At 34.8% G+C, this 18,780-nt stretch overlaps 1 protein-coding gene across 3 annotated transcripts in view; it reads right to left on the minus strand.

Annotated features, from left to right (window-relative positions):
* The window catches only part of DNAH14 (dynein axonemal heavy chain 14), a 231,631-nt gene that overhangs the window by 79,144 nt on the left and 133,707 nt on the right, over positions 1-18,780 (minus strand). For all 3 annotated transcript variants that reach the window (XM_081942264.1, XM_081942265.1, XM_081942263.1), the window contains exons 45-56: positions 17,353-17,528; positions 15,419-15,547; positions 13,696-13,836; positions 10,287-10,454; positions 8,837-9,007; positions 8,431-8,598; positions 5,929-6,015; positions 5,477-5,674; positions 4,971-5,132; positions 4,149-4,337; positions 3,150-3,331; positions 332-440 (exon numbers count right to left, since the gene is read on the minus strand). In XM_081942264.1, coding sequence (XP_081798390.1) covers positions 332-440; positions 3,150-3,331; positions 4,149-4,337; positions 4,971-5,132; positions 5,477-5,674; positions 5,929-6,015; positions 8,431-8,598; positions 8,837-9,007; positions 10,287-10,454; positions 13,696-13,836; positions 15,419-15,547; positions 17,353-17,528 — 1,880 coding nt within the window. The remainder of the gene's footprint in view (positions 1-331; positions 441-3,149; positions 3,332-4,148; positions 4,338-4,970; positions 5,133-5,476; positions 5,675-5,928; positions 6,016-8,430; positions 8,599-8,836; positions 9,008-10,286; positions 10,455-13,695; positions 13,837-15,418; positions 15,548-17,352; positions 17,529-18,780) is intronic.

An 18,780-nucleotide genomic window follows, 5' to 3' on the forward strand; every position in this document is an offset into this window, starting at 1 on the left:
TATGTGAAGACCATGAGGCTCTCTGAGAGATAATATTTGAGATTTCCAGACTTCTACATTATGGAATCAGCTGTTCCACTACATAGTATTAGCATAAATGGATTCCAAATGTTATTTCTTTTACACCAACCTAGGTTCCTTTAGTCTTTTTCTTTGTTTTTTCAAAACATCTAATGCGCCCTAAACTGAACTCACATAATAGTTATACTGTTGTAACTTTTATAAAACAATTATACCACTGTCAATAAATTTTATTAATTTTAATGTCTTGAGATCTGATAAGAAATTATTCAATATGTTAGGCGTGGGAAGCACACAAATTAAAATATACCTTTGATTTTGATTCTATTTGAGGTTCAAGGACAAGCAATTCATCTTGCATATTTGCAATCTGTGAAGTTGCATCCAAGATTTTTGTCAGACCAGAATGATAGCAAGCTCTAAAATAAAAAATAAGAATTAAAATCTACTTGTATCATAGGCCATAGTCACATACAGTAGTATATTAATTCAAATTACTTCTTTCCATTATGTATTCAAAATGGACAGTGATTCATATGTGTGTACACACACACACACACACACAGTGACGGAAAAAAGTATTTGATCCACTGCTGATTTTGTATGTTTGTTCACTGACAAAGAAATGATCAGCCTGTAATTTTAATGGTAGATTTATTTTAACAGTGAGAGACAGAATAAGAACAAAAAAATTCTGAAAAATGCATTTTTAAAAAGTTATAAATTGATTTGCATTTTAATGAGTGAAATAAGTATTTTACCCTTTCGCAAAACGTGACTTAGTACTTTGTGGCAAAACCCTTGTTGGCAATCACAGAGGTCATACGTTTCTTGTAGTTGGGCACCAGGTTTGTTCACATCTCAGGAGGGATTTTGTCCCACTCCACTTTGAAGATCCTCTCATTAAGTCATTAAGGTTTTGAGGCTGATGTTTGGCAACTCAGCCCAAAACTTCAGCTCCCCCCCAGATTTTAATCCTATGGGATTACGGTCTGGAGACTGGCTAGACCTGTGCTTCTTCTTGAGCCACTCCTTTGTGTCTTGGCCATGTGTTTTGGGCCATTGACATGCTGGAATGCCCATCCACGACCTTCTTTCAATGCCCTGGCTGAGGGAAGGTTCTCACGCAAGATATGACGGTACATGGCCCCATCCATCATCCCTTTGATGCGGTGAAGTTGTCCTGTCCCCTTAGCAGAAAAACACCCCCAAAGCATAATGTTTCCATCTCCATGTTTGATAGTGGGGATGGTGTTTTGGGGGTCATAGGCAGCATTCATCCTCCTCCAAACATGGCGAGTTGATGCCAAAGAGCTCAATTTTGGTCTCATCTGACCACAACACTTTCACCCAGTTCTCCTCTGAATCATTCAGATGTTCATTGGCAAACTTCAGACAGGCCTGTACATGTGCTTTCTTGAGCAGGGGTACCTTGTAGATGCTGAAGTATTTCAGACCTTCATGGCGAAGTGTTACCAATTATTTTTGGGTGGGGACTATGGTCCCAGCTGCCTTGAGATCATTGACAAGATCCTCTGTATAGTTCTGGGCTGATTCCTCACCATTGTCATTATCATTGAACCTCCACATGGTAAGATCTTGCATGGAGCCGCAGACTGAGAGAGATTGACAGTTATTTTGTGTTTCTTACATTTGCGAATAATCACACCAACTGTTGTTACCTTCTCACCAAGCTGCTCGGTGATAACCTTGTAGCTCATTCCAGCCTTGTGTAGGTCTACAGTCTTGTCCCTGACATCCTTGGGCAGATCTTTGGTCTTGGTCATGATGGAGAGTTTGGAATCTGACTGATTGCTTGCTTCTGTGGACAGGTGTCTTTTATACAGGTAACAAGCTGAGACTAGAATCATTCCCTTTAAGAGAGTACTTCTAATCTCAGTTCATTACCTGTATAAAAGACACGTAGGAGCCAGAAATGTTGCTGATTGATAGGGGATCAAATATTTATTTCACTCATTAAAATGTAAATCAATTTATTTATTTATTTAAATGCATTTTTCTGGATTTGTTATTCTGTCATAATCTTGCCACTAAAATTACAGACTGATCATTTCTTTGTCAGTGAGCAAATGTACAAAATCACCAGGGGATCAAATACTTTTCCCCCTCACTGTCTATGGGTGCAGGTATATATTTATGTAATATATGTTTTCTGTTGAGAGCAAGCAACAGAATTTCATTTTTAATGTGGGCCAGTATGCTCACAGTAAAAAAAAAAAGACACTAAAGAGTATCTTATCTTATTTTATCTTATCTTATCCTATCATCTTACCTTAGCTTATCCTATCCTATCTGTTCAATCACCTAAACAAACTACCTTATATTAAGTGCTAAGTGCATAGAAGCCTTTTGGTAAAGCTACACATACCAACTTTATGAAGTCTATCATAAAAAAACTATGGTAAGCACTGTTCCCAGAATTATGAATATCTTATGTATGCTTTATAGATAGATAATTTATAAAATTGATATTGATATTAAGTCAATTGCTTCTATGATATTTGACAAAATAACTCCTCAACAATCTTATACATTAACCACAGATTAATGTATAATATATACATTAACCATAGGATGAATGGCACAATAATCGAAACACAGTGTGGCTAAAGTTTACCTTATCACGAATCTGTTGGCAGTGAAATACTCAAATTTGCTTGGAAATTTTTCATGGAAAAATTCTCCTCTTCCAGGAAGAGTGTATTAACCCATCCAATGGTTGCAGCTGACAAAATTATTGCTAAGTTTTAAGATGCTAATGAAATAACTGAATTGTTAAATGTTTTAATCCACCTGAAAAATTTCTATAAAATAGTATCCTTCCAGACAGCACTTCTTCTCTGTAATGCTGTTTTACACACACATTCATACATCTGTAATTTTTGGAAATTTTTCATGGAAAAATTCTCCTCTTCCAGGAAGAGTGTATTAATCCATTCAATGGTTGCATCTGACAAAATTATTGCTATGTTTTAGGATGCTAATGAAATAACTGAACTGTTAAATGTTTTAATCCACCTGAAAAATTTCTATAAAGTAGTATCCTTCCAGACAACACTATTTCTTGTAGTGCTGTTTTACACTCACATACACACATCTGTATTTACCTTTCACTCAGCATTTTCTCTTTTGTGGTCCTCAATATTGTGGAAAAAGTATTTATAAATTGCAAGTAACTTTTGGGAGTGATGTAATAGTGTCTTTTAGTTTCCTTCAAGTATTTCTCAATTATTATAGATACATTCTTGTGAATATTAACAGTCATGGGGATAAGAATATCTCTTAAATTCTGTAAAGACAAATGAAAAGACCTCACATTTTATACAATGTTTAAGAATTGAAATGTATGGTTATGTTCTCAGTAATTTCTTGTTCACGCTCATCAGTTTGTATTGGCTCTCTCTTTTTTGCTGTTCCTTTTCTTCTCTCCATAGGGGAAGGGGAGGGTGCCGAGTCAAAAAGTTGTAACTCCTTGGTGATAAGATGTAATTGTGATGCTTGTGTTCTCCTCTTATTATAGTGTGAACTCATATATTAGAAATATTTTGGGATTTTCAGGGTGGTTTTTTTTGCATACCATCAACATTCACTCATGAAAAAACTAATCCAGTTAAATGCATCTTTTCTAAATGAGGAATTGTTGCAAATTACAGTAATAGTCATAGCCTTATTTGGGGAGGTAGAGTATATTTTTCAGCAGAGAAATAAAATTCCTATAGAGGATGGTTTTGCAAATTACTCGCTAACAAGTATATCTGAAAATAGAATGAGAATTAACCTATATTTAATCACAGTAACTTTCTGCTGCTATCATTACCTTCTAGCAAGCCAAAGGAGTAGGTTTTGTAGGTTTTATATAATGGTGATTTGGTAATTTGTGCTTGCTCAGACCAAAGCAGTGGTTGTATCTGGCATTTCAATTTCCCCAACATTCTACATGAGCCCTAGAGCCCACCTAGTTATGATTACTGAAACTGATTGAAATGCTTTCCCAGAGTCTTTAAAATGAGTTATCACAATTCATGAACAGTTTCAATCGACCTGAGTTCATAAGTGAGAATAACATATTATAGATTCCATTTTGATAAAATATATTCACATCATACCTCATTTCTCAATGTCTCATTTTGGCTAAAATAACTTTTTGCTACATGGCAAAGTGCCTCTTCAGGCCAATTTTCATACCAGTCTACTGTACAGCAATTCACAATGGCAGGATATATCTGTAAATATTGACGGAAAACCACTCCTGTAGGATTTACTGTCAAAACTATATGAAGGTTGTGGCGTACTCTCTAGGAAAAAAAAATACTGTGTGAAAACTCTAGTAAAATTATTATTTCTTTGAAAATATACATGCATTAATATTTAGATTATAATTCATTAGACTATAATAGTACATACTTGCAAAAATAATTTTCATTGAAATAAGAATTGCACTGCAAATTATAGAATGATACAGGTAGATATTTAAATAATAGATAATATTTGCCCCCAAATTCAAAGGACAGGTTGTTTCTCTATATGAGTCACTTTGAGCAATTATGCAAATAACATGGATTCAGGCAATTCACTAATTCAGCTTCCAACACAAAGAGATATCAGTTAGTACTTGTAATGTTCATTTTTAACTTGGGTTTCTTTCAGACCAGATGATACAAAACCACCCTTGGTGGAGATAATCAAAATTTCTATCATTCATTAAATCAAATTTCTTACTCTGCCTTTGCAAGAGTCAAACAGGCATGGATGTCTTCAAAGCTATAAATAACAGCTTGTCCCATTCCTGGATTGATTGATTTATTAATAATGGGACAATTAAATTCAATGAGCACAACTCTGGATCTTGCTGTTAATGTAGAACTCAAGCTGGAATGGATACAGCAATTTCACTGAGACCATATTGATTACAAGAAACTAGTACATACCTGTAAGAAGAAGGAATACATATCATCCAATTTGTTGGAATCCTTAGTCATTTCAGAAGCTGATGTAAGTGATTCAATAATGTTATTCAACTCATCCCCCTCAAATAGGTTGGGCACTTGTCCTGATTTCAGAATACAACTTAGGACTTCCAAAAATGATTCCTAAGAAAAATAATACCAATTAATTATCTTCAGAAGCCTTGGGTTGGAGCAATCTAGATTTTGTCTTTTTGACAAAATGACAGTTTTTTACACTTTTACTGGAGCTCCAGCTATAAAGTTATTTTGTGTCAACAGTTTAATAGTTCCTATTTTAATAATTTATTAGCAAAGTGGTGAAAATGCAAACAAAGTCAGCTCCCAATACACCTCTAACCTCTGATGACAATCCAGATATATTAAGATTAAAAAAGAAGGGAGAAACAAGATAGACAATTTTAACAAGCATTTAATTAACATGATACATATTTAATATGTATACTAATTTATAGTCTGTGTAGGCTTACTTGAATTATATCTGAATCTGTAATAAGAAGAACAGTCCTCTTGCCTTCTGCTCCAGCTTGTTTATAGACTTTTTTAATATCGTCTTGAAAATGTGCAAAGGTGTAACTATAGGAAGTAGATAACCTACAGATACTGCATTCAGATATATAACAGGCTAAGGCTGCACAGGTTGCTTTTCCATTGCCATCCAGTCCAATCTGTTAATAAATATTTAAAATGTTAGATAACCATCAGGTAAGAAAAAATGATATACTAAAACAAATCTTCATGTATTAAAATGTTTAAATATTTTTTAGAATGCAAGATAATAATAATTATGGCTTAGTGACAGGTGTTTTAATGACAAATGGCATTTAAAATTTATCTTGATTTAAGGTGTGCTACTTTTAAATAGAGACAAACCATTTTGACATCTTATATAATATATCCAATTAAAAATAAAGTTTCTTACCAGTGTCATATGACTATCTTGTTGCCGAAAAACCCTTGCAGCTCTAATTACATGCTGTATTGCTTCTTTGAAAAATACCATGGAGATCTAAGGAAACAGAAAGCAGAAATGTAGGGAATAGGGGGGAACTTCCTTCCAAAACACCTTTCAAACATGAAAGCGTTAAAGGACCAGCAAAATTGAACCCTTTTATCTTGGATCTGGCATAAACAGAGTCTGGGAAAACGAATGCTAAAGGTGCATTCAGGACTAAGACTATTCCTCTCTCAGGTAAGTTTTTCAAACAGAGAACAGTCAGCTCATTTTAATTGTTTTTTTCTCTCTCATGAAGAGTAGCTGGAACATCTTCTGGATTGGTTCAAAGCCTGATAATCTCATTTCCCAGAGATCTGTCAATGATGATCTAGAAAAAGTTTTGATCACATACAAATTGTGCAAGATTGATGTCAGTTAGAATTTTGAATTATTTCATGCATGTGTGTTGTTTGACTTTCTTATTCTTGGTCCCATTCTTGGTCTTGAGCTTTTTTATCTATATTCCTGGGTAACAAAGCATCCTGAGATAAACTGAGATAAACTTTGCAGGCTCAATTGGCATTTTCTCTTAGTTTTCCTTTCTTTTGGGGGTTTCCAACTCCTGTCTGATTCCTTAACCTAAGAATAGATACCAAAGATACCTATGAATAGATACCAAAGATTCCAAAGCCCTCCATTTCTAATTGAATCAATCCTCTCATTCTGACAAATAATTAAGCCTTTATTATATGCCCCGGCAACCTGAATTTTGAGAATTTTGCTTGAAAAGGGAGCAATCCTCAATCTTTGTAAATGAGGAATCTCTTAGCTACTCAGTGCAGATGAAAAATAAGCAATTAATATTGCAGATAGAAACTTGAAATAGGAAATATTGAACTACATCATAAAAATAATTCCAGTTATTTCTTTATTGATTTATATACTGCTCAACATTCCCAAATTTGAGGAGCTTAAAAAAGTAAGCCATAGAATAAGAAAACAGAAACATAGATCTACAATAAATATAGCCCAACATAGAACAATCATCCCACAAACCAAATAAAATAAATGGAGAAAAATAAATGCATATTGTCATTATATCAGTCAATGAAAGCTACTGGAAGAGTTGTGTTTTCATCAGCTTTCCAGCTTCCAGACAAGACTAATACTGAAAGGACCAATCTTATTTCCAGAGCAGGTGGTTCTGAAGCATTGGCATCATAACTAAAAAAAGTATTTCCTGGCTCCAGCCAGCGTCACCTCATGAAAATGGGATACTACCAATAGCTTTTCCAAAAAGTATTGCTTCGGATGAGTCAACCCTGGTTGGAGCAGGCAATTTGGTTACTAAGCCAGATAGAATTTTACAAGACATAGCAGTTTGCAGTGGCCCACATTGACTGACAGAGTCACTATTAGTGTAATACTCATACTGTATATTGTGGACCTTGCCCTGACTATCAGTACCTTTCTTTTAAAATCCTATCTGGCTTAGCAATCAAGCTGATTGCTCCAACCAGATAATTTTCAAATGCTTTTCATATAGAACATATTGCAGAAGTGCAACCAAGTGGCAATAAAGATATGAGCCACTGTAGCCAAATCCTCCTATTCCAGGTAAGGTGGCAACCGAGGTACTAGACATAGTTGAGCAAAGGCTCTTCCAGCCCCAGTTTTCATCTGCACTTCTAGCAGGAGTTGTTAGGGTCCTCAAGTCAAGCACCTGCTCCTTTAGGACAGTACCACACCACACCCACATCCCTTGATAGATAATATTAGAGCTGATGAACAAACTGGTGAACAAACAGCACCTCCATTTTGTTTGGGTTCAATTTTGCTAATTTATCTTTCAGGTATATATGACACTTCAATCATAAATTGATTCTAAGCAGCAATCAACCAAGTTTTAACTTATGTCATTACACCCAGAACCCTGCAGCCTTGAGATGGCACAAAGCTTCAACGGCATCTCCAGAACAGAGCAACAGAGTTAAAAAATCAAGCTGAGTATTGATCAAGCTGATCAGCATATTGATGATCCTGAATTACCAGATAGAAGAAACTATTTATTAATTATCAATTCTGAATTATCCATCTCCGGAACAGAGCAACAGAGTTAAAAAAATCAAGCTGAGTGTTATCTGCATATTGATGATCCTGAACTAACAGATAGAAGAAACTAATTAATTATCAATTCTGAATTATTTTCCTTGTTATTCCATCTTTCTTGAATATAGCTGGGACCTGCAGTTTGAGGAGGAATTCTATGTGACATTTTTTTATTTAACTACAGTACTTAGCTGCTCAGATTCACCTACCTATATCCTGCTATTTCTGCCCAGGGGAAAATTAGAAGAAAGCAGGTTGTCCAGCGTCATAAGAATTTTTACGAGAGACATCTAGCAGCTAAGGTACATGTATACACTATTGGCTCATATCACATAGCAATTACAATACACCAATATTAAACAGAATTTCAAAAATTACCTCTGACTCTTTTATTTGCATTCTCATATAATATTCTTCCAGTGTCGAAAGAAGAACCTTCTGGCTAGGTACATTTCTATATATTCTCTTTTCTAAAGGTACAGTGTAATCTAGAAAATCTACAAATATAGGAGACTCCTCCATCAATTTCTCCTTTGTCCAGGAAATCTACAGGAATAATTTTGTAATTTGAAATCTTTATTAGGATAATGATCTTTCTTAGGCAAGCTAAAAGTCACTATGTATCTACATTTTGAGATATATAGATTATGAAATATGTTAATACAAATTCTCAAATACAAATACTGCCTCATGGAAAGGCAGAGAAAGAGTACACAAATATATATCAGATCATGTTGGCATCATATATATACAGTATATGCATCATACCTATAAGTATACTTACTTTAAAATAATTGTGGAGCTCATTTGATAGAAACTGATAAAATGTCTCTTTCTCTGCTAGATCAACTAAACGGTCATGGAAAATTCGGGTAGATTCATGCATGAACAATAATGCTGTTGTTTCCTTTGAGACAATGACTGACTTGTGGGCTTGAAGTAGTCCTTCAAGTACCTATAGTATTGATTTTAACAGTAACTTTTTAAATTGAAGCTATATTCACATTACTATTGAAGTTACTAAAACTTTTAAGATACTTTCTGAACTGTTTTCATGTTTTATCATGCTATGCTACCCCCATAGTTGCTTTAGGTATTTTACAATGGTGCTTAATAGCCCTGAAGGATGGGATATCCATTTCAGATATTAATAAAAGAAACAATGATTTCCATTTTTAGATGACAGAATTATCCTTCAAAAGAAATTTAATTTCACAAGTATTGATAATATAAATCTTAATCACCAACATATTCAGAATAAATGTTAATAGCAGCAACACCTTCGTACAAACAAGAAATCCCAACTATTATTATTCACTGAAAACTATGTCCATGAATATGTAGAAATGCTTTTCTTATCCAACTCAGAAAGGTGGCACTAAGTCTGAACTTGATTCTATGGATGGATAAAATTTGCAATAATCTTAAATTGATAATACTTGGGATATCTCATAAATTATGTCTGTACATCTATTTTACTAATATGGATCATATTTTGAATAATTTACAAAATTACAGAATTCCTATCTGTGTCGTTACAGAGTGCTACATATAATTTTGCAAATGTTTGCTTCTTTCTTAGAAAATTTCAGACAACTATAGTAACGACTATATTTTCCTCAGTTATCCCTTTTTGATAAGGGATAAGTTTTCTCTTCTCTTTCTCCATACTTTATGTGCATATTGACTAATAATTATTAATTTGTGAACATTCTTTGTTTATATAGTATTATTCATGTATATGTTTTATTGAGTATGATGACACAGGGTTCATAGCAGGAAAAGTAAAAGGAAGCAGAGAGACGATAAAGAAAAAAGGAGTTTGTGATTGTTCAGTAAAATGTATAATCCTGGTTTAAAATCCTCCTCTCTTCTTCACATTTTGACAGTTTTGATCATAACCTATTTATGTATTTCTTTTAAGCAACCTTTCAATTTAAAAGTCTTTTTGCTTTCCTATTCTCTAATTTATGGAATACAGATAGTCTTTTTAGTGACTGTTCAGGAACCATAATGATTGAAAAGTAATCTTATGACCAATCCTTGCATTTACAACCTTCTTTAGTCTGTAAAGCAAAGGAGGGTTGAAGTAACATCATAAGCATAGTCACTAAACACTTAGCAACTGCTTCTGTTAATGACTGACTTGTGGGTCCCAAATGTGGTCACCAAATGAGGCTACCTATATTTCACTGATTAACCATTAACCAATTGAAAAATCAAGAAATACAAACCTTAAAAAGATCTCGTAGATTAAATATGTAATGGCATTTAGCAGGTGTTGGAAGCATTTTATGAAGCATTCTATAGTACAGTGCAATAGAGCAACATGTTAAATTATCTGTACACTTCTGAACTTCAACCAAGAATCTATTAATGTAAAAGTATGTTCCCAGACGTACCTACAAAAATATTTTATACATTTAAAAAATTGTAAACATTTTCCATTTAATATAATTTAATAATAAAGATGCTAAATTATGTACATTACTTTAAAGAAACTGTTGTTAACATAGCTATATTAGACTACATTATTTTTGATATTTGCAAACTAAATTGTAAGAATTTTACATAATGTAATAAAACAGGCTTTATGGAAACAGCATTGTGTAACAAACTGTCTAAATGTACACTTTAAAAAGCATTTGAGAACATTCAAGCAATCATAACTATCATAATTATCAGCCTGGATGCAGTATCAATTGCTCTACAGAATTATACTAGACAATCCATGACCCATAGGGTCATTGATTCAGAGATATTTCCTTCCTATATTCCTCAATGCCTTCAATAATGGCAGAACTTCTGATATTTTGCCTTCATTGGACAACTTTCACCTAGTCTCCAACCTTTCCTTTTGGGGGAAGATTATTGAAAGTGTGGTTGGCATGCAGCTTTAATGGCCCTGTATGAAGTAATGTATCTGGACCCTTTTCAGACTTGGTTTATGGTACAACACTGAGACAGTATTTCTTATGTGTGCTAATGATCTCTGGTGGGCCTAGGATCTATGCAACTGTCCTGGATCTCTCAGTGGCTTTTGATATTGGCATGCTATCCTTGAGGATTGGTTCTGGGAGTTGAAAGACATGGTTTGTGGTGGTTCGCCTCCTTTCTCAATGGTCAGTTGGTGAGGATGGGTGAGGAGATGTAGAGTTCTACGTCACTGTAAAGTTAGGTGCCTCGGGGCACTGGTCTCTCCCTTTTCCTCTTTAATATATATATATATGAAACCACTGGTGAAGCCACCTGATGGTATGGGATAAGGGATCACTGGTATTTGATGATACACAGCTATATATTTCTACCCTGGCTGGACATTTGAGGCTGTTGCAGGGCTGCCTGAGCAACTGGAGGTTGTAAGGCTCTTGATGGGGATGAACTAACTTTGACTGGGCTTTTCATACCAGGGTCTAGTCATTTTGAGCATGGTTATACTCCCCCATACCAGGCAGGTGCACAATTTGAGAGTTCTCCTAGTTTCATGGCTTATGCTTGGTGAGCAAGTGGCAACTGTGGCTGAGGGGTGGAGTGTATAGATTTGTGTTGTCCTCCAGTTGTTGTCTTTCCTGGATCAGGAGGCTTTGTTAATGGTCATTCATACCTTAGTCACCTCCCAGGTGTAGGTGCTTTATATGGAGCTGCCCTTGAGGACAACTTGGAAGTTACAACTAGTCTTGATTGCAGGACCGCACACAGTATTGGGTGTTCATAGGTTTGTCCTTATTACATATTTCTTGCACGAACTGTACTAGCTCCCAGCTTCTTCCAGATGCAATTCAAGATGCTGGTTATTAGTTTTTAAGCTCTGCATAATACAGGAGCTAATTATTTGTGGGACTACCTCCCCCTAAGGATACATGTCCATCCCACTAGATCAGATAGGATGAGCATGCTCCAGGTCCCCTCCCTGAAATCATGCCATCTAATGAGACCTTGGAAATATATTTTTTCTGTGGCTGCCATTACCTTGTGAAACATCCTCTTACCAGCAATTCAAGAGCCCCTACCCCCTTCTATCTTTTTAGAAAGTTAGTAAATTCTTATTCTTTATAGAGGCACTGGATAGAATTGTTATGATTGATTCAGAGTTAAAGGAGGAAACCAATGACAAGTAGCCAGCTCCAGGTGTGGTAACAAATCATGAGCAGTTGCTCCAAAGTCACCAGGTGGACTTTCATCCGAGCAGGCAGAGAAGGTGGGATTGGCCAACATACCAGCAGACACAGCTGCTGTTGTATTCCAAAGATGAAGATGCAGAATTACTGCTCCATCCCAATGCAACAACAAAGAACTCCAACAATGCAAAAAGAATATAGCAAAGGCGCGCTGCAAAACTGCTTGCAAGGAAGGAGTTTTACCCTGCTAAACAAGAAGCAACTATTAAAACAAAGCGGCAAACCCAAGTCCCCCTGTTGACAACCATGTGTAGTCATGTGCCTTGACTCTTGGATTTCATGACTGTGACTTTGAACCTGGAATGGCTGGCAAAACTGCTATAGGCTCTTTGCCTTTGGATTTCATCCGACTACTCTTTTGCTCATTATTTTGCTTTTGGAAATCTGTAAGCTAAATTTATATAGGAAGATAATATGGAAGGAGGGCAATTGAGCCTGCTGTGGGGCACCCCAGAGGGATTATTATGGCACAAGGTTTTGCTTCAATATTTTATTGTTTTAGTATTGTTTTGTTAATTAGTTTTATTGTGTTGTAAACCACATAGAGTTGCTTAAAATGGCCATATAAATCTTTTAAATAAATAATTAGTAAACACTTTTAAATGGAATGAGCAGAGAATGTTTGCTAAATACATAGTATGGGAGAATAGCCCCATTCTATCCATCCCAAAAAACCTGTTTCATACAGGACATGCAGAATATCAGTGTCTGTTTCAATCCAGAATCTTTCAGGGCCCAGCAGTCAAATAATAACTGATAACCATTAATTGCAGAAGAACTCTGTCTTCCACAAGAACACAACATTGTCAGCGAACTTGAAATACTGAAAAAAAAGGTAATGTAATGCAATATTTCAAGCAGCAAATATTCCAGTCTTGCCTATTATATTTGCCACTTTTGTTGTTAGGAAGACAATTCAGCAATACTCCAGAAGATAAACTTTGCTCTCTTCTAGATTTTGTGGTGAGATGACTTAACAATGTACTTTCTAACCCTTTCTCACAACTACTCAGAGAAGGGTAATTCTTCTTCTCTTAGCTGACAGTAACTGCATACTTCCAAAAAGATTGCTAAATTGATTGTTAAGTGCCCTCATTAGCCAACGTTCTAGTGTTCAGCAATTTTTCAATCTTCAATTCCTTTTTTATATAAGGGTATTTCTATAAAAGCCCTGGTGATTCACTGGTTAGAATGCAGTATCTGCAGGCTAACTCTGCCCATAGCCAGGAGTTCAATTCTGTCCAGCTCAAGGTTGATTTCCTTCCTTCTGAGGCCAGTAAAATGAGGACCCAGATTGTTTGCGGCAATATGCTGGCTGTGTATACTGTTCAGAGAGTTCTGTAAAGCAGTATGGAGTGATATGTAAGTCTAAATGCTATTGCTATTGTTATAATTTTCAGTTATGTTTCATTAGGTTTTTTTGCTCTTTATATAAGTAAATAAATAAATGTTTTGGGATAGTTACCTGGAAAATACGTTGCAAAGACTGTAAGGAAGTTGCAGGCAAAACTAAGATGCAAAAATGGGATAGAAGACGAGAACTAATCTCATTACTTCCTACACTTAGAGGTGTACAGCATGCAATTGTTGCAATGTCCTGAATATACTGTTAGAAAAATACATAAGATAGCATTTTTTTAAAAAAAAATACTATAAATCAACATATTGTTTTACCAGTTCAGAATGATTGATAATGAACCTATACATTCTTATGAAAAAGGTCTAATGCAATTAAAAGAAATCAATCTGTTCCTAGGGTAAGTACAGAACTTCATACATCACAAATATAGACAAAAGTACAAATCTCCTTAGAAATCCTTTAAGTTCATTAAGATTTTTATTGAATAACCCCCCCCCCAAAAAAAACCAACTTCAAAACCAAAAAAATGTATATGTAATCATCCGTAATATAACTGTAGTATAATTCATAATGTAACTAATATAGCTCAGAATCTCAAGATAGCTGATGACTGTATAATTTAAAAAACTTAATTGAAAAATCAAGTAACTAAAAGGTCTGCAATTCTGAGAGCTAAATCATATGTGAACATAACAAATTAATTTACTTAAAACTCTGATATACTTCAATATTTTAAAAGATAAGCTCAAGATTCAAAAGGATCTTGGAAAACTTGAGCATTGAGTCCTATCCTTTCCAACAAGGTGCAGTTCAATAGTGAGAAAAGTAAAGTCCTGCCCTTAGGCAGTAAAAACCAAATGCATAGGTACAGAATAGGCAGTAACTGGCTGAACAGTAGTAATTGTGAGAGGGACCCTAGGTGTCCTAATGGACCACCGCTTAAGTATAAGCCAGCAGTGTGCTGCAGCTGCCAAAAAAGCCAATGCAGTTCTAGGCAAAGTGATAGTGTCAAGACAATGAAAAATGATAGCATCACTTTACACCATGCTGGTGAAACCACACTTGGAGTACTGCATCCAGCTTTGGTCACCAAAATACAAAAAAAAAATGTTGAGACCCCGGAAATGTGTATAGAAAAGCAACAAAGATGATAAAGAGCTTTGAGGTTAAATCATATGACAAATGGTTGAGGGAGCTAAATATGTACAGCCCATCAAAGGCAAAGATGGTGGGGACATCAGAGGTGGTATTCAGCTAGTTATCTCCAGTTCGGGCAAACCAGTAGTGGAAGCTACAGGAGGATCCGCCCACCCTCCCCAACATCATACGTGAGCACTGCACATGAGCACTGCACATGCACAGAAGGCAGTAAGTATGCACAGATATGGCAGATATGTGGTTGGGGGAAAGGCTTTGGTGGCTGGAGGCAGTGGTCTGGTCCCTGTACTAGGCTCCCATGGTCTTCCCCACTCCTGAGGTACCCTATCTGCTCTTAACGACCCGTATATTTGATTAACAAATGTTTTGGGGAGAGGAGGATGAGGCTTGTTCATTTAATGAGTTCCAATTAACAAATCCTTGGATTATTAATGTAATTAGAAGGCTCCATTACATTTGTAACTCAAGGATTACCTATACTTTAAAAATGAATTTAAAAATCCTAATTTCTCTGCTAAACCTATGTGCCTAAGAATCTAGACCACCTAACATGAGAATGAATTTCAATTGATCCAGAATACTCTATTTACATGACAAATGTTTAATGAAAAGATCTTAATTTAACAAAAATCAAAAATAACAAAAGACATGTTATCCATATTAAACATACTTTCCATTCAAGGTATTTAATGTCATAAAATCCACCCAACTCCACAAACTGACGGATGAATTCTAATGGTGGCTTGGATCCATATTCTTCTGTGACTGGCATGTTCAGATCATCAATAAACAGTAGTGCCTTGAAATAAGTAAAATAAAAACCACAAATGCTTATCACATCTGAAGTATATTAACAAAAACATTAAACATTTAATTTCTATCTGTGGTATTTTTGTTTTTACATATAATAAGTATGATCCATTATGCATATATATCAAGGCATTGGACTAGAAGACCTCCAAGGTCCCTTCCAATTCTGTTATTCTATTCTACAGTATATATTGTAATCAGTCATTGAAAAGATTGCTTAGAAAATCACCCTAAATCCTCACAGAATTAATAATTGGCTCCAACAAAGAGTTTATTATTATCTGAATTAGGATTGTGGGACTATTCTACATAATACGTTTGCATGTATTCTGTTTCAGTTTTCACTACTAATGGAACATATTAAGCAAATCCATTTTTTGTTCATTTTTCCAGATGCAGCCGGTAATATAATTGAGCAGATGCCTAGAAATTTTGAAATACATGTCCAATTGCAATCCATTTCCTTCTCTCTCTCTCTCTCTCTCTCTCTCTCTCTCTCTCTCTCTCTCTCTCTCTCTCTCTCTCTCTCTCTCTCTCTCTCTCTCTCTCTCTCTCTCTCTCTCTCTCTCTCTCTCTCTCTCTCTCTCTCTCTCTCTCTCTCTCTCTCTCTCTCTCTCTCTCTCTCTCTCTCTCTCTCTCTCTCTCTCTCTCTCTCTCTCTCTCTCTCTCAAAATTTGTTTTTTGGTGGTCAGATGGATGTTGTTTATTTTGTCCTGTTTTCTTCCTCATTTCTTTCTGTATAACACAGGGATAGACAATTTGTTCTAGGCTGGAGAACACAACTTACTTCTTGCAACCTAAACTTTCTGATGCTGTCAATAAAGGAGGATGTTTGAAACCTTGGATACATTTTTGTGGCTTTCAGGGCTTTAACGTAATTCTTGTTTAGCAACTATCTCATTTAGCAAATATCCTCAGTTACAACAGTGACGAAAAAGTAACTTTATGCTGAAAAAGTAACTTTATGATTAATCCTACATTTATGACTTTGGCAGTTCTATAAAGCAAAGGGAACTGAAGTAAGATCTTAAGCACCATTGCGATTGCAGTTTAGTGACAATCAGTATAGGAATTTAAAACTGATAATAGAAGCAATACTACTCCCAGAGTACTCCCACTTCAATTCCTACCAATGCAATATTCAAAACATAACTTTAAAAGGAGTCCAAATTGCATTGCTAAATTTTGCTGACAAATTCCAGTTGCATAGTTTTAGCCCCCACTCCCACCCACCCCCATGTCGGGGAATAAGAATGTGACTCGTTCATCTCAAAAATACCTCAAACTCTCATTTATTCAATTATTTTTTTGTCAGGATTGCATTACTCAAAAATGTCTATTTTATTGTTGAACTTAAGCAGCATGCTCTTAAAGCACTTTGAGAGTTGTTTTGCTATGGGTTTTATTTGCTAAAAATAGATAGGTAGGTAGGTAGATAGGTAGGTAGGAAGTTAGAAAAGAAAGAGAAAGAAAGGAAGGAAGGAAGGAAGGAAGGAAGGAAGGAAGGAAGGAAGGAAGGAAGGAAGGAAGGAAGGAATAATGAATTGGTAGCAGTGGAATTAATTTGTTTTTTCCTCTAAAGTTTTAGTGGCTCCTATCCAGTAAGAGTAGTAATCATCAAACTGTCTCTAGAGACCACGAGAATCTGAGATTCTTGAAACTTTTAAACGTTAATATGTTCTGCTTCTTGCTTTAGACTAATTGTGGATCAAATCAATTTTCTTTGAAATGAAGACTGAATAAACTGCTTATTATATATGTGATTTACAAATAAGCTTTCATTAAAGTTCTTACTTGTTTAGATTGTGGAGCACCCATGACATCTTTACTTCTCAGTATTAATTTCTGGGTGATCAAACTCTTTGTTTGAGCTGCACTTGTACGGGCACCTAATTGTAATTTACAAATGATAGGCCCTGAAGATGGTTCTTCAACAAAGGAATCCTCTCTTATTGAGCTGAGAGCTGAAACTTTAACAAATTGAATTGTTAGAATTTTACCTAATTTTAAACCATTTTAGGGGTATGCAAAATATTTTCTGTTCAAGGTATTTCAAGCTAGAAACACCTCTGGTACGTTCAAATGTGACACAAATATGTCAGTGTTGGAATGAAGCATTTTGACTATGAAATATTGTAAATTTAAAATATTTTTCATACTCCAAATTATTTTACTATTATCATAAATTTACATAAAAATAAGAAGGTAAAATTAGCTATAATATAATTTATAGCTGTTACTAAATAACAATCACAATAAGATCAGAATCAAGTAGAAAACAGGGATTCCAAGCCAGCAAACTTCACCTGCGTTACTATTGCATTTAAGGCAATTTAACTGCTATTGATTTGATTTTCCTGGTTAAAATAAATGTGTAATACTTTTGCTGATATAACTACCATATATAGAATTCCTTGTTAGAATACCTCTTGGATATTATTTTTTGTAAAACCAAAGAAATAAAACAGGTTGAACTCAATTCTTAGTAATGTTAAGACTGGTTTACACCAACATATATGTATTCAGAACATGCATAGGAAACATATTGTTTCCTATGATTATTAAAATTTGTAATCTGAAATGGCAGAAAGATTTTGAGAAAGTCATTTCTCAAAAAGCTATTAAATAAGGTACTCTGCACAAAGCAAAAGAATAGAATCGGTTAAAAATTTAATAGTTAAACTTAGTCCTTGCCAGTCATGAATCTTCTTCAAGATTCTCAACTTTGAGAATCATGCTTGGAAACAACCACCTTTGATTCAGGTGGCTGTATCCTAAACTAATATATCAATGCTTTAAAAGACTTGTAAGAAGGTTCAAAAGATTATGCCATAAATTAATTTCCTCTTCTATATTATTACTGTATTATGTTATTAATCTTAGTTACACTATTTAAAACCTTATGGAGTCAATTTATAATTCTTATAAATTAATTGGTATATTAGGCTGACAGTGAAAGATACCAACATGCTCTCTATATGTACTAAAAAATCCAGATGTGCATAGAGAAATGAAATAAAGTGAGAGGAATAAAATTCCTAGCTATTTTAGGGAACCATTTTTTATTTTCATTTACATTTGGTCAATCTTAATCTCTTTAGTGGATTCTTTTCTCATTAAGGATGTGGTTTCAGTATTTAACATTAGGCATAATTTGGAATTTAAAGATCTTATTTCTTTAAAATTTAATATATCCTCATTTAAAAAAGAAAATCTATCCCT

Source organism: Natrix helvetica (assembly GCF_964273705.1).
Source record: "Natrix helvetica genome assembly, chromosome: 2".
In the NCBI taxonomy this organism is placed as follows: Eukaryota; Metazoa; Chordata; class Lepidosauria; order Squamata; family Natricidae; genus Natrix; species Natrix helvetica.